The sequence below is a fragment of the Natator depressus genome, chromosome 2, assembly GCF_965152275.1.
Source record: "Natator depressus isolate rNatDep1 chromosome 2, rNatDep2.hap1, whole genome shotgun sequence".
Lineage (NCBI taxonomy): Eukaryota > Metazoa > Chordata > Testudines > Cheloniidae > Natator > Natator depressus.
In genome coordinates this window covers 115051499-115077373 of record NC_134235.1, presented here as the reverse complement: position 1 = coordinate 115077373, position 25875 = coordinate 115051499, and the positions used below count along the sequence as shown (strand labels likewise).

At 41.3% G+C, this 25875-nt stretch overlaps 1 protein-coding gene across 3 annotated transcripts in view; it reads left to right on the top strand.

Annotated features, from left to right (window-relative positions):
• Window positions 1–25875, top strand: part of FARS2 (phenylalanyl-tRNA synthetase 2, mitochondrial) — a 361477-nt gene that overhangs the window by 86635 nt on the left and 248967 nt on the right. For all 3 annotated transcript variants that reach the window (XM_074944919.1, XM_074944920.1, XM_074944918.1), the window contains exon 4: window positions 14215–14374. In XM_074944919.1, the coding sequence (XP_074801020.1) occupies window positions 14215–14374 (160 nt within the window). The remainder of the gene's footprint in view (window positions 1–14214; window positions 14375–25875) is intronic.

Sequence of the window (25875 nt, the reverse complement as noted above, 5' to 3'; positions counted from 1 at the left end):
AAAATTTGTTGACTCTGCAGAAGATACGTGTTTGATAAAGGTCTTGGAGAAGGCTGAGGGTGTGCTTCCTAGATGAAGTAGTGCTACAGGTGATTGGTTGGCCGACTTCCTGTGGAACTTGTTTCAGTGCAGCTGAGGTTTAATTTAAATTGTACATATTTGTATGATTTTCACACTTCTTGGGGCATGTAGGCTGAGCCTCCTCATCTTGTTACCACCTTCCCTCCACCACAAGGGAGTCCTGCTCATATTAGCTAGGTGTAAGCTCCCTAACACAGCTAACCCTGTCCTTGCCTTGCAAGTTGACAATAAATGCACCTCAGTTCTCAAATCCTTTCCAAGTATCCCCCTGTGGTATCTAGCTCCTGATCACTGGATGCGTACAGAAATCCCAGATCCTCTGTTTCCAAAGGAACAGCTTACCCATTTTACCTTAGAGTGCTGTCCCTGTATTATGTACAGCACTTGAGTTAAGTTATAAATAAAGCCCTACTTAATATGTGATACTGTGGATCCCACAATATTAAGCTTTCACCACAATTTTGATTTTAATTACTTTACACAATCCAGAATTTTGCATACATTGAGGTTTAGAACTATACTTTTCCCCTCATAAGTACAGTAGAACCCTAGTTATCTGAGCTGACAGCAGCAGGACTCCTGCGGTCATCCCCACGCAATAATGACTGTAATAGTTGCAGCGAAATGTCTGGGTTTTAAAAAAAAAAAAGCAGGCATAATACTTGTTTATCATTCCAGCAAATTTTTCTTAAAGAAATAGGTCTTCTCTAGCTTTTCCAAATTACCACAGATAAGAGGTCCATTATTACTTATCTGCAATTCAGCTGCAATTATTTGACAATCATTCTGTGATTCAAGTAGGGCCTTAAATTTTCCTTTTGTTTTATAATTAAGAAAGAATAGAGAGATTCAAATAAACTGGTATGTGAGATGGAAACAAATGGTAACATATTAAAAACATCATAACATGCTTTCTAGAGAGTAAACTTAACTAACAAGGCATTCCCCTGTCTCCTACAAGATAGCTTACCTCAAGTTCTTTCCCCGACATTTGCAGCCAGTTTGGTTGAGTCCTACCAGCAAGCTTGATCTTGCAAGAAGAGTTTGTACTACAAGACTGGAAAAAAAAACCCACAGGGGGTTCATCTGCCCCCTAGAAATAGTCCCCCAAATCATAATTTTAGTTTGCGAACAGGATAACCCCCTGTAATTTTTTTCCCCTCTCTGCTTTCATGCTGATTTGACTTCCCTTTGTTAGCTTTTGACTCAGTATGTAAATGGGCCTCCATTATAAAGGTTACTTTACACATAGCCAGAGAGAGAAATGTTTCTGGTGGAACAATTCGGTGGTGTCACTTTACATTTTAAGAACATAATTTTTGTACAGTTACATAACTCAGATATCAGCTGTACATACATCTCACAATCATTGTGATGACCAGTATGACGCAGGCTTTCATTAGAGACTTTACATTACACTGTTTGGTGAGCTGTAAAGTCCAGACTATGGGGGTCTCTGTAACCCTTAAGTACCCTTTATGCCCTCTGCCAGTTAGCATAAAGAGGTCCCTGGGTCACAATAATTATGTTAGAGCACCTAGGACCTTGGATAGGCTTCTTTATTATTTTAAATATAAATAAATAAAATGTTTGGAACTACCATCTTACTCAGTCAATTCAAAATCAAAGTACGCATTTCAAGACAAATTTATCAAACAGATGTACCTGTTTCTTGAATTGGGAAACAAAAAGCAAGTTTCATCCACAGGTGTATTTGAAAAGGTTTAGTTTGTTAAAGAAATGAAGAATTTTAGCATTATGAACCTGAAATCCATCATTATGAGTCTGGTACCCTTTGAACATGATAGCCTTTTCTATGTTATTCCATGAGACATAGTCTTCCTTTAAAGAAACATTTTGGCTAGATTTTAAAAAAGAAATTTTAAAAAGTTGTTGTATTTGGAGGAATGAAGACTGAAGCTTCCAGAGATTAAGAAAGCTGAGCAGGTTTACTATCTGAAATGATTTTTGTTGCTCTCTTCCCAAACCAAAAGCTTGTCAGTAAGCAGCATAGAGTACTCCATTATTAACACACTGGCTTATGCATCTTCTCAGTGATTGACGCTGCTTAGATTGGGTGTGATTGCACAAGTTTTTTTGTGTCAGAAACTACTTGGGATGGCAGGAAGTTTTCTTGTTGATACATCAGCTCCAGATAAATGTCATTGCTAATCCATCAGTTTATAAAATAATCTATTTTAACAAATATGAAAATACTTCGATATTGGTAAGTGGATTTAGAGTACAGCTGCTTGTTTATTTATAGCAGTGGTTCTCAAACTAGGGAGAACAGCTGCTTGTTCAGGGAAAGCCCCTGGCAGGCCAGGCTGGTTTGTTTACCTGCTGCGTCTGCAGGTTCGGCCGATCGCAGCTCCCAGTGGCTGCGGTTTGCCGCTCCAGGCCAATGGGGGCTCCAGGAAGGGCGGCCAGCACATCCCTTGGCCTGTGCCGCTTCCTGCAGCCCCCATTGGCTAGGCCCGCCAGGGGCTTTCCCTGAACAAGCAGAGGCCCTAGTTTGAGAACCACTGATTTATAGTGTTATTGTCAAGGTTGGTAAATCAATTTTTTTTCTTGTCTTAGAAAACAAATTTTGTATAGGACTAAGTTTAAAATTTGACTTTTTCCTTTCACAAAAATAAATTAGCTCAGTACATATGAGTAACCTTTCAATAATGAATCTGTGTAAATGTGGTAGAAAAATTGGTAAGGAAACAGATGTTTAAATTTCCAATTGGCTATGTATTTAAAAACAGAGGAACAGTAGGCAGAATACTATGACATTGTCAGTGCCCCTTTTAATCAGGGTTTCTTTAATCTTTGCCATCCTAACATCACCGATAGTTTAGTAGAGAACATCTAATCTATGTAGAGTTGACTGAAAATTAGGGGGAGAAATTGAAATTTGTTCTTAAATGGGAAACATTCATTTTTTCACAAAAGTCAAAAATTGTTGGTGAGCTCCAAAATTGTTTGTTTATCTAATTAATCTAGGATTTTATATCAGATTCATCACCATGGTATCTGAACACCCAAGTGACAGGTAGATATTCTTAAGTGGTGTTTTCAGAAGGAACTTAGATTCATTCGAGTTTAGTGAATACGCTGAAATGGAATTCTCACTCAGTTAGAACAAGGGATACTCTACCACTCTCTACTATGAATAAATGGCAATTCTCAGGTTATTTGTTGACCGTACAAGGTATGTCTACACTGCAACTGGGAAGGTATGCACTCATGGTAGTGGGATTTGAATTAACACTCTAAAAATAGCCATGTGGATGTTCCAATTTGAGTGGAAGCTTGGCCTCTCAAGCCCATCAAACCCTCTAGGCTTCAGAGCCTGAGCTCTGAAGAACATCCACATTGCTAGTTTTAGCCACTAGCTTGAGCCCCACTACTGCCAGTCTGTCTTCCTGGGCTGAGAGGCTTGCACCCAGCTGCAGTGTAGACATCATACACACAGAATGCTGGGGTTTTTTTGTACTCACTGGTGGAGGGTACTTATTACATAATCTTAACACAGGGATTTGCATAATCACTATTCAGCTGCTTGGAAAAAATTTCTATAACCATATGTGGATAATGTAAATTCCTTCATTCTGATTGGCAACCGTAAATCCCTGCCACTAGAATTGGCGTCTGACCTCAGAAATCCCTCTTCGTAAGCACACAAGCATAGCTAATTCAACTTCTGAGCCCTTCTCCCACCTAGTCACCCCACCTAGCCGCATGTTCTAATTACAGTTTAGTTAAACAGGAGTTTCTCTTGGTGATGGAGACTAAGCCTTCCCCAAGGGTAAAGCAGAGTAGGGAGGAAGACATGCAGACTGCGAAGAAGTGCTGTGACAGGGTGGTCATAAATATAAGGAGCCAGTCAGAGCACAGGGTGTATTGCTGGGAAACAAATTACAGTATAATGAAGGTATCGCTTTCAAGTAAACTTGTTAATAGCTGTATCCTGAGCTAATGAACTCTGAGACAAAAGGATTCCATTATCACTTCTCATGTTTATATGCCTTGCTGTATCAGGGCCTGAATGTGTGTAATTTTGCTTATACCAGGATGCTATTTTGATGGGCACCTTAGATTAGATGGACAGAAATCTAACCAACCCAGGTTTTTATACTGTGTTCAGAACCATGTTATCTGTGTCATGTTTGTTGGAAAGACAAGGAGATTTCAGGATTTAAAACAATATAAATTCAAACATGTGACAGGTTCCCCCCAGTGTGCCACCTGGAACTGGGGTACCACTGAGCCCCCTGACCACCAGCCTGGGCTCCATCTCACACTGTACTACTGTGACAAGCTACAAAGCCCTCCAGCCTGTACTTAAACCAGCATATGTAGAGGTACACCCAGCTGCAGTTATAAGCCGGCTCTCTGACCAGCCCCTGCATAGGAAGGCTGCTCACAGCTCCTCAGGCATGCACCCCCTATGGAATATAAACTCAAAATTATACCATCTTACACTGCACAGGGAATTGCACAGCATAAGATCATAAAATTTGCCCCCTCCCTCAATGTGGGGAGGAATATGCAACAGCCTTTTGCCTCGGAGTTATGATTCCCACACACTGGTTTAGATAAAGCAAAAACAAGGTTGACTATAAAAAGACAGATTAAGTGATAGCAAACATATCAAAGCAGATTACCTAGCAAATAAACAAAAATGCAAACTAAGCTTAATATACTAAATAGATTTAATATGAATAGCAGATTCTCACCCCAACAAATTATACAAGCAGGTGGCAGATTCTTAAGGGGCAAGGTAGACTTCCTTTACAGCTTGGAATCCCCAGGTGTTTCAGTCACAGGCTAAAAATCCCTTTAGCCTGGGTCCAGCACTTCCCCCAGTCCAGTCTTTGTTAGTCAGGTGTTTCTACAAGTCTTCTTCTGTGGGGAGTGAAGAACTCCAGATTATGTCACTCCCTGCCTTATATAGCTTTTGCATATGGTGGGAACCCTTTGTTCCCAAAGCTTGGTTCCCAGGCCAGTCTGTGGAAAAACACTGACATCCCAAGATGGAGTCTAGAGACATGTGATCACATAAGCTTCTCCTAAGGCCTATTGTTTTTTCCTAATGGCTCATTGCCCTGAATAGGCCCTTCCCCACCCAGCTATCTAGACTGAAAGCAACTTGTCTAGTGGGCAGTACCCAGGTGTAACTACATTTGAAATACAGACATGTAGTCGATATTCATAGCTTCAGATATAAAAGTGATATGCATAAAAATAGGATAATCTTACTCAGCAATACACAACCTTTTCAATGACATATTCAATGACTTATCTTGCATAAAATACACCATAACTATGTCATAATCATAATATCACTATGAAGAATATGGGGTGCAGTGTCATACGTTACCAAACTCTTACTTAGCTTTTTGCTTTAATACTGTTACACAGACATTGAATCTCATACCTAGGGTTAATTAAATAAGTGTTTTAAACTGGTCAACTTTGAGAAAACAGGTTGATCAATGCTATAAAAAGACTAAAGAAATTTAGCCCCACTTTTATTTTGTCTAATAATTAGTATCTTTTGGCCACCTGAGGTTACTGATGTTGACTTACTTCCTGCTGTTGCCTATTGTGATCTGACTAGTAGACATCATGCCATATGTTTAAATCACCTAATTCCTCCCTCCTTTTTAATGCTGAATTAGCCAGCTGTATTGATACATACACATTCTTCCAGTATCTGTCCTCCATGATGATGCAATATATTTGGCTTTCAAAATTAAATAGAAAGACTTCTTGTCATCACACAAGGTAGACAGACACACAGTTGTTCATTACATCACTAAACCAAACCTTTATTCTTTTCCTTGTAAGATTAAGTGGACAGGTTATAATAAAATGGTCTATTTTTCACTATCTACTGTGAAAGAGTAAACACACATGACATGGCTGCAGCTTGGATGTGTTAATGTTGTATGTGAAATTATTAAAATATATCCATGTGATCTGATGCAGAAGTTCTGTCATAAAAGTTTAGAATAGGCACTAAAATGGGTGAGACTGTAGGTCATTCTCCATCCTATTCAGTAATTGGCTTCCCTGGGCTTGTTTACACACAAGTTGCACTGCTTTACTTATACTTGTATAATTAAAGCAGTACAAGCCCCCAATGTGGACATAGTTATACTGGTAAAAAATGTGCTTATACCAGGATAGCTTATTCCCGTACAGGAAGGGGAATAACTAGACCAGTATAAGGCATTTTTTGTAATAATATAACTTGAATCCACATTAGGACTGGTACCGATATAGTTATATCAGTTTTTAAAAAAAAGTCACACGCTTGGGGCCTTAGTGAAATAATGATACTGCTACAAGAACTATGCACAGATCAGTCTTCTGTGGAACATGCCAGCAAGGATGCTAATTAGTGCATATCCTAATGGTGCCTTTTTGCAATATGGCAGCTTGCCAGTCAGGAACTACATTTAATCAATTTCACATATGCCAATACAAAAGATTCTCCCCCCACCCCCGTTCAATTATTGCAACTGTATATGATTCCCTTGGAAGGAGTAAACAAACTGACTTGGGCACCAGGCATCCCATCAAACTGCAGAGCTCCTGGATGATTGAATTTATGCATTTTAAGAGGTTCGTGAACATGTTTTAATGTTACATCTGAACTAATAATTAAGTGGCAAAAAATGACAATGCAGAGCTAAGGTTGCTTGGTGGTATATCGTCTCCTTGCAATAGGTTGAGTTGAGCAAAACTCAAACTTATGAAAACCAGAAATGCACAGTTAAGATTGCACAGTTAACTCTGCCTTTTCATCAATGCCCCCGTATTCCTCAGTACACATACTTTTATTCTGCTACCCCCACAGTTGCTGAAATGTACAAGCTCTTTCCCCTCCCCTACTACCCATTGTCATTTATCCCACTTCCCAAAGCCCCCCTCCCTTTGCTGCAGATCCAAACCCATTCCCTCTATTTCCCCACTCCTCCACTCCGTAATACCGCTCTCCTCCCAGGAAGCATTCATGTCTAACATTTCCCCAAAGACTTGGATTACATCCCCCCCAAAATAAAATGGCCACCCATGACTCACAAATTGTAGCAACCTCCAGTCACTCAGTCCAAAACTCCTTTTGTCTTAGGTGGAAGCATGTGATTAATTTATCCTTAATGATGATAATGCTTAATGACTTCTTTGTTTCAGTTTTCACCAAGAAGGTTGGTGGCAATTGGACGTCTAACATAGTGAATGCCAGTGAAAATGAGGTAGGATCAGAGTCTAAAATAGGGAAACAAGTCAGAAATTACTTAGACAAGTTAGATGTCTTCAAATCACCAGGGCCTGATTAAATGCATCCTAGAACACTCAAGGAGCTGACTGAGGAGATATCTGAGCCATTAGCAATTATCTTTGAAATGTCATGGAAGACAGGAGACATTCCAGAAGGGCAAATATAGTGCCCATGTATAAAAAGGGAAATAAGGACAACCCATGGAATTACAGACCAGTCAGCTTAACTTCTGTACCCAGAAAGATAATGGAGCAAATAATTAAGAAATCAATTTGCAAACACCTAGAAGATAAGGAGGTGATAAGTAAGTGTCAGCATGGATTTGTCAAGAAAAAAATCACGTCAAACCAACCTGATAGCTTTCTTTGACAGGGTAACAAGCCTTGTGGATAAGGGGGAAGCAGTAGATGTGGTATATCTTGACTTTAGTAAGGCTTTTGATACTGGCTCACGTGACCCTCTCATAAACTAGGGAAATAAAACCTAGATGGAGCTACTATAAGGTGGGTGCATAACTGGTTGGAAAATCGTTCCCAGAGAGTAGTTACCGGTGGTTCACAGTCATGCTGGAAGGGCATAATGAGTGGGGTCCCGCAGGGATCAGTTCTGGGTCCGGTTCTGTTCAGTATTTTCATCAGTGATTTAGATGATGGCATAGAGAGTACACTTACAAAGTTTGCGGACGATACCAAGCTGGGAGGGGTTGCAAGTGCTTTGGAGGATAGGATTAAAATTCAAAATGATGTGGACAAACTGGAGAAATCTGAAGTAAATAGGATGAAATTCAATAAGGGCAAATGCAAAGTACTCCACTTAGGAAGGAACAATCAGTTGCACACATACAAAATGGAAAATAACTGCCTCGGAAGGAGTACTGCAGAAAGTGGATCACAAGCTAAATATGAGTCAACAGTGTAACACTGTTGCAAAAAAAGCAAACATCATTCTGGGATGTATTAGTAGGAGTATTATAAGCAAGACATGAGAAGTAATTCTTCCGCTCTGCTCCATACTGATTAGGCCTCAAGTGGAGTACTGTGTCCAGTTCTTTGCGCCACATTTCAGGAAAGATGCGGACAAATTGTTGAAAGTCCAGAGAAGAGCAACAAAAATGATTAAAGGTCTAGAAAACATGACCTATGATGGAAGATTTGAAAAAAATTGGGTTTGTTTAGTCTGGAGAAGAGAAGACTGACATGGGACATAAAAGGTTGTTACAAGGAGGAGGGAGAAAAATTGTTAACCTCTGAGGATAGAACAAGAAGCAATGGGCTTAAATTGCAGCAAGGGAGGTTTAGGTTGGACATTAGGAAAAAATTCCTAACTGTCAGAGTGGTTAAGCCCTGGAATAAATTGCCTAGGGAGGTTGTGGAATCTCTATCATTGGGGATTTTAAAGAGCTGGTTGGATAAACCCGTCAGGGATGGTCTAGATAATACTTAGTCCTGCCTTGAATGCAGGGGACTGGACTAGATGAGCTCTCGAGGTCCCTTCCAGTTCTATGATTCTATGATAATTGAAGGGTGAATTCACAGACATCCATCTCAACGAGGTCTGAGATTCATCTAGTTATTAGTACCTCTCAGATCAACAGTACAGGGCAGCAGAAGAGAACTGGTTTGGTTTTTTTTTGTTTTTTTTTTTGTTTTTTTTTTTTTTTGCAGAGGAGAGGGTTTGCAACTTGGGAAACCTTTGGTCAGTTGACGCCCAAATTTGGATCGCTAATGCTATCTTGCACCTTCATGATGAAGCACACCAAATTTCAAAGCAGTCCAACTAACCATTCGGATTTTAGAGCACTTACAAGAGTCAAGTTTTAAAGGATATAAAGTGGAAGGAATGGAATCCTCTAACCATATTGGTGCATGCACTCAAAAAAAAAAAAAGTATATTTTCTTAAATATCGCTTAGGGTCCCCCAAAGATTTAGTGGTGCCGTGCACTACCTTGGGTATAACTTGACAGATTGAGACCATTTTGACCCACATCACATCAATAGTTTGAGCTCTGTGCAAAAAAACCAAACCAAACCAAAAAAGCTTGATTTTTGATTTTTTGGTTGTGTTTTTTTTTTAAATGGCTGGGTTTTTTTCCCCCCCGGGTTCATATCTCTGCAGCTCTTAGCTTAATGACCCCAAATGCCACTACAATTTTAGTTTTCTAGCTCAGATGAGAGCTCTGTGTGAGTTGGGAATCACAGCCCTAGCTCTTAGTGTCGATGTAGCCAGAGTTTTAGATGATTGATCTGTGCAGCTAGCGGTTAAGGTCAAGTGGATGCTGTGGTGGAGACAATTTGTTTTGTTTGGGCAATGCAGAAAAAATGCCAGTGGGGGAAAGGGTGTTTTTTAACTTTCAAATTGCAATTGCAAGATGACCCTCTTGTTATTTCAAAGCGCAATAAATAATTTTTAAAGCTGCTGCCTTTTTTGTTAGAGTGATGAGTACTCATTTCCTTTTTCCCCCCTCTCCTGTGACATGCTGAAGACAACACAGGAATCAGACTTCAGGTTCTTTTTTCTGTTTCCCAACCAAGTCACCTCCTGACTTGTAATAATAGACCAGTTCAGGGGGTACTGTAGTGGTTTTTTTCCCCCACACTTACTCGCCCAATCTTGGCTGCTAATTTTCCTAATAATTAAATTCAAACTTCCCCAGTTCAGCATTACATCTAATATTTGTGCTAGAATTTAGTCTTGATTAATTGTGACCTGCATTTGAAAGTCAGCAGTGGTTTATTAGAACTTCTAAAAAAGCATTTTACAAGTGTATTTGTTTTGTTAACTCTATAGGCATCTGTGAACTGTTAAGGATACTGTTCATAGTACATTCTGCGTTCAAGACACGTTTGCTGGGATAGATCAAATAGGCCAATCACAATGCATATTTGCTGTGCCTTTGATTGGCTGAGTATATCTAATGTAGTCAGGAGGTTCAGTAGAAGCCATTTTCACTTCGTTTCACAAGGGGAGAGGTTGACCTGGAAAATCAAATAGAGGGGAAGTATGGTGAAGTAATTCTGCTGGCCCCTGTGTGTGTCTGACTCTAGCAGGCAGTTGCCTAGTAAATTGTTACCTTCTGTGATTCTCCACTTTATTGTGAACTATTTTGTTTTATATTTTGGTTCACATAATAATTATACCACAGTTTTATAATAACTTTGATCTCAGATAAATTTACTTTGTTGCATTGGAAGCCTGCTTCTTTTCCTGTTCTTGTGAGATAGCAAACACTGCAAATATCAGAAAAGTGTCATTGACTTTTGCTTATGGATTTACAAGAATTGATCATGGGAAAACTTTATGAACATCAGGGATTTGAATCCATGCAAACTGGTTATGATGCACAATATTTACAAGGCTGTTTGGTACCCTACTTGAAAGGGTTTGCATTCTGCTGCTGGGCTTCTTCAGTACAACAACTTCATGTCTACATTAACCCTGTAGCAAAGTGAGCTAAATTTGCGTCCTCTACTCCATAGCAAGCTGCTGTTATGGGCATGAGTATTTTGTATTATGTACACTTCTGTTCCAGGAAAAGTGTTAACCTCCAAGTTTCCCCTTGTTCTATCTGTTAAAAGTTCAAGGGATCTACCATCAATCTTTATCACCTAAGTCGTCAGACTAGCCTGCACGGATGAGAGGGGTTGTGTGCACAAGGATTTATGTGCATAATTCTTTGCCCTCTCTCCACCCATATATTTATTGTTGTCATGCCTCTCAGCTTTCAGATCTTCCATAGTGTGACACTGGCAATCAAATTGTTTGACAGGTGAGAGATATACAGATGTGGTTGGTTACTCTTTGTGTGGCTTTGAGATTTTAATGGTTTTTAACTTTAAAATCTGGTTTTTAAGTATTTTTAAAGTAAATTAGTTTTTAAAAAAGAAAATTTGAATAATAAATAGGTCATCGGTAGGGTATAATTCCTGGATTTTCAGATTCCCCAGGACAGCCCTCCATTATGCAAGCTACAAAGAATATATTTTTGTTCTGGACCAGCCATGCCAGAAGGACACTACACATGTTTATCCAGTGGGTCACAGAGCTATTTGGTAAGCAGCTGCAGTATTTTGGGATTCGGATTCCTGAATTCTGTTCCTGGCTCTGGGAGGGGAGTGTTACATAATAGCTAGAGCAGTGGCTATAGACAAGTATACTAATTTGACATAGTAATTTGAAAGGCAATGTGTTTTGGGTCTTCCCTGTTAGACCTGGGTTCTATTCTCAGCACTGCCTGAAATGACCTTGTGCTGCCTTGAAGTTAATTTGTACATCAGGGAAAGCAATTTGACTGCCTTCTATAATGTTCATAAATTGTGCTGAAGAATAAGAGTGGTGAAGTATAGAAATATAAACAGCAGTAAGTAGAAGTGAAATTTGAACTTGCTTTCAGCTGAGTGCACTTTCCCATAGGGTACAAGGTACTTTGTGGAGGGGAGTCTCACACACACACACCCACCCATCCTGCCTGCTTCCCTTTGTGGTGCAATGGAAGAAACAGTTGGATTCAGCCACTATGTAATACACATGAGGTCTGCTGATTTTTAGCTTATCAATTTGGAAGGCAGCTGCAATATTAAGGGCAGGCACATTCTATGGTGGCTATTCTAAATGTGGCTAAAATTCTAGCATGACCTGCAGGTCTCTTTGGGAAGAATCAAAATGTTCTTATTAGGGATGGGTCAATCACACGAACTTAGAGATCTTGGAAACTATTTTTGGGTTTCCAAAGCTAGCTTATGTTTATAGCTTTTCATTTATTCGACTTTCATAGATTTGAGTGTTTTAATTTTTGAAAAATTTTTCAAGCTGTAGTACTGTGATGGGTTAGATCACAGAAACCCCCTGGGAATTGCCACCTGATGTGCCAAGACTACTTCTGGCCCTGCTTTCCCTGCCCTCCCAGCTTGGGACTTCAGTGCTCTGCCTGGTTTGCGCCAGTCTCACTAGCCTGCTGCAAACCCAGACCCAGATCTGAACCACATCCCCTAACAGCTGTAGACTTAACTGAAAGCAGCTTACAGAAGTGTTCCTGTCCTTGACACTCAGATGCCCAACTCCCAATGGGGTCCAAACCCTAAATAAATCTGTTTTACCCTGTATAAAGCTGATAGAGGGTAAACTCATGAATTGTTCGCCCTCTATAACACGGCTAGAGATTGCCCAGCTGTTTGCCCCCCCCCCCCACCCCCTCTGGGTATTAATACATACTCTGGGTTAATAAGTAAAAAAAGTGATTGTATGAAATACAGAAAGTAGGATTTAAGTGGTTCCAAGTAGTAACAGATAGAACAAAGTGAATGACCAAGCAAAATAAAATAAAACATGCAAATCTAAGTTTAGTACAGTAATAAAAACTGAATACAGATAAAAATCTCACCCTTAGAGATGTGTCAATAAGTTTTTCACAGACCGGATACCTTTCTAGTTGGGGCACAATCCTTTCCCCTGGTACAGCCCTTGTTCCAGCTTAGGTGGTAGCTAGGGGATTTCTCACGATGGGTGCTTCCTCTGTTCTGTTCCACCCCTTTATATAGCTTTGGCACAAGGTGGGAATCCTTTCTCTCTGGGTCTAGGGCCGGCTCTAGGTTTTTTGCCACCTCAAGCACCAAACAAAAAACAAACAAAAAAAAGCCGGAGTGCTGCCCCAAGCATGTGCTTGGTTTGCTGGTTCCTAGAGCCAGCCCTGTCTGGGTCCCCACCCCCAAATGGAAAAGCACCAGATTTAAGATGGATTTCAGTACAAGGTGACATGGTCACATGTCCTGTAAGACTCCAAGCCTTCATTTCTCCCAGCCTGACTCACAGGAAGGCCTGCCTGCAAACAGAGCCATTCACAGTCAATTGTCCGGGCTGATGGAAGCCATCAAGATTCCAAACCACCATTAATGGCCCACACTTTGCATAATTACAGTAGGCCCTCAGTTATATTTCATATTTCTAGTTTCAGATACAAGAGTGATACATTTATACAATTAGGATGACTACACTCAATAAATTATAAGCTTTGTAATGATGCCCTACAAGAGACCTTTTGCATGAAGCATATTCTAGTTACATTATATTCATTCATTACATATTTTTATAAAATCATAGTGCGTCAAATACGTTATATATTAATATTGTGATATAACTTAGATGTACTACATTGTATTCTGTTTTGGGTACTCTTATTTATCCTGAACTTCTGAAGTAATAAAATGGTTTAAAAAATTAAGTTGTGAATCTCCCATCCCAAACAGATTTATAGTAACAAATTAAATCAAACAGAGATTATGAATCTCTCTCCTACAAATAGATTTCTGTAATTAGTAGCTATAAATCAGTGTACAGAATCAAGTTGTAAAGCTCAGTTGATTGAATGTTTGATAGTTCATCTTACTGTTTAAAGAATGGAATTTGTAAAAAAAAAAAAAAACAAAAAAAAACAGAGGTTTCAAACATCATATATCTTTAAACTAGAAACTAGCTTCTCTTACATTTTTCCTTACTTTTGGCTACAGCTTTTAAGTGTTTGGCTCTGCTCTGGAAAGTGATTTTTAAGATGCAGTGTTTATTGCCTCTTGATTTCCATAACAAATATGCTAAATAGTTTTTCTAACTGCCATCCCTGCAGACTCAACCTGGGTCCTGAAAGTCAAGCTGGGTTTTTTTCTTGTACATTTGTTGGCATCATCGTCCATAATAAAGATTCTTCAGGAAAAAACTATGCCCACAATTACACCAATACAAAACCATAATCCCTAAATTTCTATTTCATGCTGAAGACTCAGCAGCTGAACTCTCTTCTAGAGTCAATAAAACTTCATTAGAAAAGTCAATACAAAACAATGTGCTTTTTGTTTTGTTGGTTTAGTTGTTCAGCAACATCAAAGATGGAGAAAGTTTACAGTTGCTTGAGCAAGGGCACCGCACAGCACACAAGCAGGAGACTCACACCATGGAGGCAGTGCGGCTGGTGGAATTCAATCTAAAACAAGTGCTCACAAAGCTTGTGACTCATCTCTTTGGTGATGGTAAGTATTGCAGTGTGGTATTAGACCCTTTCACCTAGTCTACTGGTGGACAGGCATGGATCCAAGTTTTTGAGAATGGTTATGCAGCATAATAAAAGAGAGAGCCAGAGAGCTGTTGGGAACTGTCGTGGCACTAAAACTGCTGCATTTATTTTAAAAAAACCTGTTGATTTGCTCTTTTTGATATAATCAGTAATTTTATATAAACTTACATATTCTGTGTATGTGTTATTACATCCACTCTGTCCATGAAGTAACATGAAAGTTCCCCATAGTTAAATAAACTAGACTCTAACTGAATGGAGGCTGTCTGCCATTTGCTGTTTCGAGGTTACAAAGTGTGTGTGTGTGTGTGTGTGTGTGTGTGTATGAATAAGAGTGATTTATCAACATTCTTCAGAAATACCTGTTTCTGTTTCACTGTCTCAGTAAAGGAATGGTCTGAGTGAGCATGGCTGCATATGGCCGTTTCCTTGCTGGAAGACTGGTCTGCTCAATTTACTCAACTTCCTGTCAAGGAAGTAATGCATAGCATTAGAATGCATGGGATATGCTGGTTACTATTAAAACTGTTTTGAGATGCCCACTGAAATTAGAGGGGGTTATGAGTGAGGATTGATGGCAATATCAGGTCCTATGTAGGGATGATAGAAATTTTTCAATAATTTTAAATATTGATTAAAAAAATTTCCTGCCAGTTTTAGTCCTATGTTAGTTGGCAGGAAAAATGGTAACGTAAGAACAAACGGCCATACTGAGTCAGTATGGTCCATCTGGCCCAGTATCCTGTCTTCCAACAGTTTCTTTAATAATTGTATTATATTTAACATTTTTCTGTTTAAAAAAGGATAATTGCATAAATTTGTCAATTAGATTAAGGATACAGTTTTAAAAAAACGTCAGTGAGTCAGTCTAAGTCAATTTTGAGAAGAGACCTTAGGCTCCGAAGACATTTAGGTGCATTTGAAAATTGTACCTGACATGACTTACTTATTTTGTTTTTTTTAAATGGCAGTGTAGCACATCTAAGGGTCAAAGTGATAAGAACAAAAATATTCGTAAATCAACTTTTGAGGTGTTTTGGTTGCCATTGAAAATCAACATTTGCCCAAAGTTAACAGTGTTATCTGAAACTGTAGTGACATCCACTGGTTGCTGATGGCAGATGTTGCATTTTTAACAATAATTACTACACTGAAGTTTATTCTGCAGCAGGTTAGGCTGAGGCCAGATGAACATTAGAAAAGACATTCTTAAACAGCTGCTAAACCTGCAGACTTAAACTTTACATTATTAGATTTCCCTACTCATTTTGATCTGACAGTGAGGGTTTTCCTCTTTCTACACCCCCCCTCCCATTTTTTGGAAACATATAGACATAGTGTATGGTCAGGAACTTATAAGAATTAAGTCCTTTTCCTCACTCCTGTCTTTCTCTCCTGCTCTTCTCCGATTACTTCCAGCTCAGTTGTCAGTGAAAACAGAATAATAAAATAAGGTGGCACCAAAGGAACAAAATCCATGCTGTGCCATTTACTATGTAGACATACAGTATGGGCACAGTGCAAAAGATCTTGGATAAGTTCAACTAAATTCTCCCAGTCACAGCAATTTATCTTTGAATATTCTACTGTCCAATTTATAGTATGTTTATTTACTTTTCTGCCTCAGAAACACAAATGTCCCTCAGATTTTAATTTTGAATTTGAAATGGATTTTGCCTTGTTGCTTCTGTAGAAAAATATAATTTTTCTTTGTTGAAATAGAACTATACTGTAAGTATACCACATTCAGTTGCTTAAGGTCCCACATTCAGTTGCGCGCTCTCTCACACACAGGAGATTTTTGTTTATTATTGCTGCTTTTCATAAATCACTTAGGCTGTATTCTTTACAGGTTATGAAGTCAGCAAAACCTCAGTTGAGTTACACATTCTATCAAGCGGGATAACATGTTCATAGGCACTGGAGCTATATCAAGCTTCTGAGGTATCTTACTGCCATACATGTCATCAAATAACATAAGTTGCTTAAAGGCCATCCTTTTGTGGAAGCTTAATGACTATACCAGTCTTTATTTTACCTCTGGTTTTATTGATGACTGGCAAAACAATCATAAATATTAGAGTAGGAAAAGACCTAGAATATTAAGTCATCTTGTTCGCATCCTTGACAATGTATGATGGTTCCCTTTGTTACATTTTCTAGCGCTTTGTCTTGTCTAATTTTAGATTTCCCAAATGATGTGCCTTCCATCTCTTCCAATAGATCTCACTGTCAAGGAGGTTTTCCTGATATTCAGCCTAGATTTCCCCTTCCTTAATTTCCTTCCATTCTTTCTAGTTACTGTGTATGTCCTCTCGTAATACAATAATTAACTTCTCTCCGTCTGCATTTATACACTTCAGATGTTTGAAGATTGTTGTGTGCCACTTAATCATTGCACCAAGCTATTTCAATGTTTCCTCATGCAGTAAATCGGTCTCTCCTGCTTACCGATCTTTTTTGTTGCCCTCCTTTGAACTCTCTAGTTGTCCGAAGCTTTTTGGCATGGAGGTGTCCAGAGCTGAATGCAGTATTTCAGGAATGGGCTGTCCAGAGATTAACTTTTTTTCTTTTTGCTCTGTGACATAAAAAGCCCAAAGTTCATTGGCTTTTTTTGTTGTCACATCTCGTTGTAAACTCATAACTAATTTGTTGCCAAGTACTTTCACCTTTACTCCTTTTGCAGATTCCTTCCTCAATATCTTTCTTTCAGATTATTTCCCCCAGATCTGTGTTGTTGCATTTTCCTAAGCCAACTCTCATTTTATGTGTTGTCCGTATTTCTGACCACTCTAGGGCCCTTCATATTACCTCTGTTCGCAGAACTTTCCAGTTTATATTATAATCAGTGGTGTTTGCTACCATTTCTGACTAGTGAAGTTGTTAAGACTGATCTAATATTGACCCATGCAACACCCCATGAATGTCTTTCCCCAACTCAGTCCTGATTATGTGGGTCCTATGTAAATGCTGACTTTTAAAAACAACCCTTGTGCTGAAAAATGTTTAGCACATTGTGACGGGGTTGGGACTCACCACTGTGGCACCTCCGGGAATTAGCTCTGTCCTCTGCGGGGCACCCTCTGCTGGTGGTGTCCTATCCATCTCTCACCCTGCTGACGTCCGGACTGACGTTGCTCCTCGCTCAGCAGTGTCCTCTTCAGGACAGCGCCCCCAAGTCCACACTCACCCCCTTCCAGGGCGGGGTTAACAGCACTCTTTCCAGTTCGCTCCTGCTGCAGTGGCCAACCACAACCCTGCAAGTCTAGCCCCTCTGTTCAAGGGCTGGTTGCAGTCTGTCACAGCCACCCTTCCATGGCCAGGTGCTGTACCAGGAGGAGGAAAGGTGGAGACCCAGGCCCACCCACTACTTTGGATCCTGACCCAGGGACCCTCTAATGGCAGCCTCCCTGCCCTCCTTCTCTCCCCTTGTCTAACTGTCCCTGGGCCACTTCCCCTCTGGCCCTTCATACCCTCTAGGCCCTTTCTATCAGGGCCTGCAGTCTGGCAGGTATTGGGCTGGAGCCCTTCTATGCTCCCCCAAGCCTGCCCAGCACTGCTCTATCCAAGGTGCCTGTCTCCTGCTTAGGAGACAGACCTTCCCCCATGAAGGGACAGACTGCCTGCTCCCTTCCTGGGCAGCCTTTATATAGGGCCTAGCCTAGCCCTGATTGGCTGGCTGTAATACTGGCCCTGATTGGCTGCCCTTCTGCACAGCTGCTCTGGCTTACTCTAGCCCTATCTGTCATAAGGGTGGGGCTGCCATCCCACCACACACATTCAGCTCATTTGTGCCTGAGTTCAGGACAGACATATGAAACAACAAATGGAAAACTTTGGCATGAATGAAATCCTGTCATTGCAATGGAAGAAATGTCCCTCCCCTGCAACAGGATGGAGTGAGCCTTATGGAGAAAGTCCCGTTTAAAGATACAAGACTGGTAAGAATTGTGTACAACTTGTATGCCCTTTTGAATAATTGTCTGACCAGTCCTCAAGGTGATTCAAATCAGATCAAGAGTGTCCAGCTGTTTCCCTGTCACCAGTCTGAACAGAGAGATGTATTCTTTAGAGTTCTTTAGAGGCTGTATTACCATACAGAATTTCTTTTGCTAATAAGGGAGATAAAGGACCTGTGTACAAAAATATGCTTGCTTCTCTACCTCTAGCATGGTAGAAACATATGCTTCTGGGAGTTTGGACACATCAGAAGGCGGAAATGAGATGTCAGGCAAGGACATTGCTAGTTTGGTCCTGTAGCATCATGGGAAGCTGCCACCTGTCCCCACAGCAGGTGGCAAGTGAAAATGAATGTGTTGATTTCTGCTTGGGCTGCTAGCTACGTGGTGGTTTCCATAGTTTCCATACTGGTTATATTATGGGCTACCATAAATTGGTGTTCTGCTCATGAACAGTAGTGGAGGGCAAGTGTCTCCCATGTGGAGACTAACTGCCAATTTAAATATACTGGTGAGCATATTTGGTATGCCTCCACTTGGGTGGTATGCTGCCTCTAAGGTGTTCAGCCATTTCTCTTTGCAGGATAGCCATTTCTGCAATCATTTCCCTGTCAATTCATAGTTTCCAAAGCCAGAAGGGTCCAATGTGATCACCTAGTCTGACCTTCTGTATAGCACAGGCCATCGAACTCCCCCAAAATAATTCCTAGAGCAGATCTTTTAGAAAAAAAATCCAATCTTGATTTAAATATTGCCAGTGATGGAGAATCCACCACAACCCTTTGCAAACTGTTTCAATGGTTAGTTACCCTCACTGTTAAAAATGTACACCTTATTTCCAGTCTGAATTTGTGTCTAGCTTCAACTTCCAGCCATTGGATCGTGTTATACTTTTCTTTGCTAGACTGAAGAGCTCATTGTAAAATATTTGCTCCCCATGTAGGCACTGGTAAACTGTGAACAAGTCACCCCTTAACCTATTCTTTGTCAAGATAAATAGATTAATCTCTGTGAGACTGTCACTATAAGGCAAGTTTTCTACTCCTTTAATATTCTTGTGGTTCTTCTCTGAACCCTCTCCCATTTATCAATGTCCTTCTTGAATTGTGCACACTACAACTGGACACAGGATTCCAGCAGTGGTTGCACCAGTGCCAAATACAGAGGTAAAATAAACCTCTCTACTACTCGAGATTCCCCTGTTTATGCATCCAAGGATCACATTAGCCCTTTTGGCCACAGCATCGCACTGGCAGCTCATGTTCTGCTGATCTCCTCCTCCACCCCCAAACCTTTTTCAGAGTACCTGCTTCTCAGGACAGAGTCCCCCATCCTGTAAGTACGGTCTGCATTGCTAGATGTGTACGTTTACATTTACATTTAGCCATATTAAAATGCATGTTTGCTTGCACCCATCTTACCAAGAGATCTGGACACCTCCCCCACCCCCCGGATACCTCTTCATTATTTAACACTCCCCCAGTTTTTGTGTCATCTGCAACCTTTATTTTATGTCTTCTTCCAGGCCATTAATAAAAATGTTAAATAGCATAGGGCCAAGAACAGACCCCTTTTTGACTCCACTAGAAAAATACCCACTTGATGATGATTCTCCATTTACATTTTGAGACCTATCAGTTAACCAGTTTTTAATATGTTTAATATGTGCCACGTTAATATTCTAGTTTTGTAATCAAAATGTTATGTAATACCAAGTCAAATGCCCTACAGAAGTCTAAGTATATTACATTAACACTATTACCTTTATCAACCAAACTTGTAATCTCATCCCCAAAAGAGATCAAGTTAGTTTGACAGGATCCATTGTCCATAAACCCATATTGATTGGCATTAATTATAGTATCCTCCTTTAATTCTTTATTAATTGAGTCCCGAATTAGCCACTCCATTATCTTTTCCCAGGATCGATGTCAGATAAAGCCTATAGTTACCCTGGTTATATCATTTACCTTTTTAAAATATTGGCAGAAGATTAGCTTTAGAAATTCCAAGGATGTTTTAATACTGGCAGCGTAAGACCTCCAGCACATGTCACATAGCTTGAAGTCCCCCATGAGCGCACTTCACCCTGTACTGAATCCCTGACAAGGATTGTCTGTCTTCATTGGAGGGTTGGAGATCTCTTTGTTGGCAAGCTTGATTTTTCTTACAGGTTGGACTGAGACGCCATTAACATGTGTCCCATTTATTTCTCCATTCGTTCACTGCGCTGGATCTTTAGAGCTGGATGCTGGACCTGGTATGGATTGGAAATTTCAAGCTGGGTGGAATTTCTCCTGATCCTTTTCTCTCTGGTGGGCAGAGCCTGCCCATCCTCATCTTTTTCCACCCATGCAAAATGTCAGCTGCACCTCTTCACTTTGGGAGTTATGAACTGCCAAGTCTTCTCTCTCTCTCTCTCTCTCTCTGATGGTCACCTCCTTTCTTCCTTGTAGCTGGGATACAGATGTTTCCCAAACCTGGCTGTCCAGAAACTCCTCAGCTTCTCTGATTCTCCATAGCATCTCTACTTACCGCTCCAATCCAAGAATCTTTTCTTCCAGCACAGCCACCACCTTGCCCTTCATGCACAGCAAGTTCCTTCTAGCTACTGGCAGGAAAGAAAACTTGGCACATCTGTTTCAGGTCACCACCACTGTTCCAGCTCTGGACATCTTGAAATTGCACATAAAGCTGAACCTGAAAGGAAAGCCTCTCACACTCCCTGAACAATCTTGCTCTCGTGTTAACTCCCTTCATTTGCAGCTCTTGAGTTCAACTAGCAAGTTTTTTTTTTAATGTCAAGTCCCCCTGCTTAGCCAAGCTCATCTCTTCCTCTCCTCATCAAAGAGTGATTAGCCACTCAGAGATTTCAAGCAGCAGGGATGATCAAAGCACCAAGGGTCAGAGCCACACACCCCTTACTGAAGCTCCAACAAACTGACCCATGGCCCAGCTACTCAGCCCGTACACAAGAGAACAAATGGTCAAACGATGTACAGACTGACCAAATGCATCACTTGCCATGGCACATGACCTCCAAGCACAGAGTCCACAGCTGTGCCTCTCCAGCATTGCCAACTAGAACTGGAATGATCTGAATGTGATTATGCTGAAAAATAGATAGATTATTCTGAAGGTAGGCCACCTTCATTGATGAAGCAGCAAGGGCTTTTAATCAGTTATTGTTAACTGGTTTGATAAGAGTTGTGGACTCCGTAATTACGCTCACTGAGAATATGGAAAGAGAAGGATGTTCTAAATAAAAGCAAGCTGGGTAAAGATATTACACATTCACATGTGCTAGCAAATCAGTGTCAAGTATGTCAAAAGCCCATTTTGTGTGTTAGGTCAAAGTCTAACCCCCATATAAATAGTCTGTAAGGTCAGGCGCCTCTATTAGTAAAAAATCTGCATAGCTCCACTGAAGTTAATGGCATTACACCAATTTACTGTACACCAGCTAAATTTCTGTCCCTCAGTAAGAATGTGGCTATAATTAATTGGAAAACACAAAGTGGTATTTAGTAAGTCTTTAATTATCTTTTTCTTGGTGGCAGGCTGTCCAAAATGGTAATTGCTGTCCCTTCTAAATTATCTCAACATCTTTATTAAATTCTCTTCCATAGAATATATGTTAGCTTGCACATATTTTTCAAACTCATCATATTTGCTTACCAAATTCTTGAAACTTCAATAAAAGAGTACAGGAAAGCCAAGTGGGAACTAATATTTCTTTCACTGTTAGTTCTCAGTGCACTGCCCTTGAGGCTCCTGATACCACATGCATTGTTCTTTTCTTGCTTCTCTTCTAACATTGTTGTAACTAGACTTCCTTGGAAAGTTCATTGAGATCTGTAGATGAAACAGTTATACAAGAGCTAAGAATTATTGTTCATAGAAATGTAGGGCTGGAACGGACCTCAAAAGTCAATTCCCCTGTGCTGAGACAGGATTAAGTATACCTTACATCATCCCTTACAGGTGTTTTCTACCCTGTTCTTAAAAACCTCCAATGATGGGGATTCCACCACTTCCCCTAGATAACCTGTTCCAGTGCTTAATTATCCCTATAGTTAAAAAGTTTTTCCTAATATCTAACCTAAATATTCCTTGCTGCAAACTAAGGCAATTGCTTCTTGTCCTACCCTGGGTGGACATAGAGAACAATTGTTGACTGTTCCGTTCATAACTTACTTATTAAGGGTATGTCTACACTATGAAATTAGGTCGATTATAGAGAAGTCGATATTTAGAAATCAATTTTATATAGTCAATTGTGTATGCCCCCACTAAGCACATTAAGTTGGCGGAGTGCGTCCTCACTACCGTGGCTAGCATCGACTCACAGAGCGGTGCACTGTGGGAAGCTATCTCACAGTTTCTACAGTCTCCACTGCCCATTGGAATTCTGGGTTAAGCTCCCAATGCCTGATGGGGCAAAAACATTGTTGCGGGTGGTTTTGAGTACATGTCTTCAGTCTCCCCTCCCTCTCTCCCTCCCTCCCTCTGTGAAAGCACTGCAGACAATAATTTTGTGCCTTTTTTCCTGGGTTACCCGTGCAGATGCCACAGCACGGCAAGCACGGAGCCCATTCAGCTCACCGCTGCTGTTGCGAGCATTGTAAACACCTCGTGCATTATACTGCAGTATGTGCAGAACCTGGCTAAGAGACGGCAGCACGAGGACGATTGTGAGGAGGACATGGACACAGACATTCCTGAAAGCACGGGATGTGGCAACTGGGACATCATGGCGGCAGTGGGGCTGGTTGATACAGTGGAATGCTGATTCTGGGCCTGACAAACAAGCACAGACTGGTGGGACTGCATAGTCTTGCAGGTATGGGATGATTCCCAGTGGCTGCGACACTTTCACATGTGTAAGGCCACTTTTCTGGAATCTGTGAGTTGCTTTCCCCCACCCTGAAGCGCAGGAATACCAACATGAGAGCTGCCCTGACAGTTGAGAAGCAAGTGGCGACAGCCCTGTGGAAGCTTGCAATGCCTGACTGCTACCGGTCAGTCGGGAATCAGTTTGAAGTGGACAAATCTATTGTGGGGACTGCTGTGATTCAAGTAGCCAATGCAATCACTGACGTTCTGCTATCAATGGTAGTGACTCTGGGAAATGTGCAGGTCATAGTGGATGGCTTTCCGTAACTGTGGTGGGGCGATAGACGAAATGTATATCCCTATCTTGGCACCGGACCACCTTGCCAACCAGTACGTAAACCGCAAGGGGTACTTCTCAATGGTGCTGCAAGCACTGATGGATCACAAGGGCCTTTTCACCGACATCAAAGTGGGATGACCGGGAAAGGTGCATGACGCTCGCATCTTTAGGAACTCCAGGCTGTTTGAGCAGCTGCAAGAAGGGACTTACTTCCCAGACCAGAAAATTATTGTTGAGGATGTTGAAATGCCAATAGTTATTCTTGGGGACCCAACCTACCCCTTGCTCCCATGGCTCATGAAGCCATACACAGGCACCCTGGACAGTAGTAAGGAGCAGTTCAACTATAGGCTGAGCAAGTGCAGAATAGTGGTAGAATGTGCATTTGGACGTTTAAAAGCTCGCTGGCGCTGTTTGCTGACTAGATTAGACCTCAGCGCAGCCAATATTCCCATTGTTATTACTGCTTGCTGTGTGCTTCATTATATCTGAGAGAGCAAGGGGGAGATGTTTATGGCGGGGTGGGAGGTTGAGGCAAATCACCTGGCTGCCTGTTTTGAACAGCCAGACACCAGGGCAATTAGAAGAGCACAGGTAGGCGTGCTGCGCATCAGAGAGGCTTTGAAAACCAGTTACATGACTGGCCATGCTACGGTGTGACAGTTGTGTGTGTTTCTCCTTGATGCAAACCCGCCCCCTTTGTTGATTTTAATTCCCTGTAAACCAACCACCCTGCCCCCTTTGATCACAGCTGGCAAAGGAAATAAAGTAATTATTGTTTTGAAACCATGCATTCTTTCTTTATTAATTTTATTTTTTAAAAAGGGAGATAACTGGTGAGGTAGCCCGGGTGGGGTGGGGGAGGAGGGAAGGACAAGGCCACATTGCTTATTGTAGCCACACTACAAATCAAAACTGTTTGAATGACAGCTTTCTGTTGCTTGGACCATCCTCTGGAGTGGAGTGGCTGGGTGCCCGGAACCTCCCTCCCCCCTGTTCTTGGGCGTCTGGGTGAGGAGGATATGGAACTTGGTTAGGAGGGGAAGCGGTTATACAATGGATGCAGCGACAGTCTGTGCTCTTGTTGCCTTTCCTGCAGCTCCACCAGATGCCTGAGCATGTCTCTTTGCTCCCCCATTAGCCTCAACATTGCAGCCTGCCTCTTCTCATTGTGCTCACTTAATGCTTTCCTGGCCTCTGCCACTGAATGCCTCCATGCATTCAGCTGTGCCCTATCAGTGCGGGAGGACTGCATGAGCTCAGAAAACATGTCATCACGAGTGCGGTTTTTTTCACCTTCTAATCTGCGATAACCTCAGGGACGGAGATGATACGGGGAGCATAGAAACATTTGCACCTGCGGGGGGATAAAAAGGGAGAGTAAAATTGAAGATACATTTTTGAGAACAAAAGGGAGACTCTTTCACAGTGAATCAAGCAATTTACAGCAGACAGCATGTGCTTTAGATACAAGGTTACATTTTGCCTTTTATGTTGAGCACCTGCCGGTATGGTGACACATCACACACGGCTGCGCAACAGAATTTGGTTTCCAGGTGGCCATGGTAAGCCAAAGGGTACTCTGGTTTAGCTTCTAACACCTTCATAACATGTAGGAATGTTTTCAAACTGCAGTGTCCTCCTTTCCCATAGCAAGCAATGCCAGTTGGGTTTGCCATTTAAAAGGAGGGGCTGCTGTTTTTGGGTGGATGTGCAGCACACACCTCCCTCCACCCCTCTGCATGGCTATTTGGGATGATCCCTTCACCCCTCCCCCTGCCGCGTGGCTATGGGATGATCCCTTTTAGCCAAGCGCAAACAGCCCAGCATGAATGGGGTCCTTTTACTGTTCCCTTACAAAAATTCCCCTATTTCAACCAGGTGACCATGAATGATATCCCTCTCCTGAGGCTAACACAGAAAGATAAAGACCGAATGTTGCTTGAAAGCGACCAAAAGCCAGAACCATTCGCTGTCATGCTTTGTGCTGCAATGATTCCAGACTACTTGCTACTGGCTTGGCGTGGTAAAGTGTCCTAACGTGGAGGACAAAATAAGGAACCCCCCCTAGAAACCTTCTGCAAAGGCTTTGAGTACCTCCAGAAGAGCTTCATGGAGATGTTCCTGGAGGATTCCCACTCCATCCCCAGACACATTAACAGGCTTTTCCAGTAGCTGTACTGGCCGTGAATGTATTGCAGTTGTTCAGGGCAAATCAAACATTAAACACAATTGCTTTTAACCCCTGTAGTGTAGTTACAAATGTGCACTCACCAGAGGTGCCTTCTCTGTCTTCAGGGTCAGGGATCCCGCCTTGGGAGG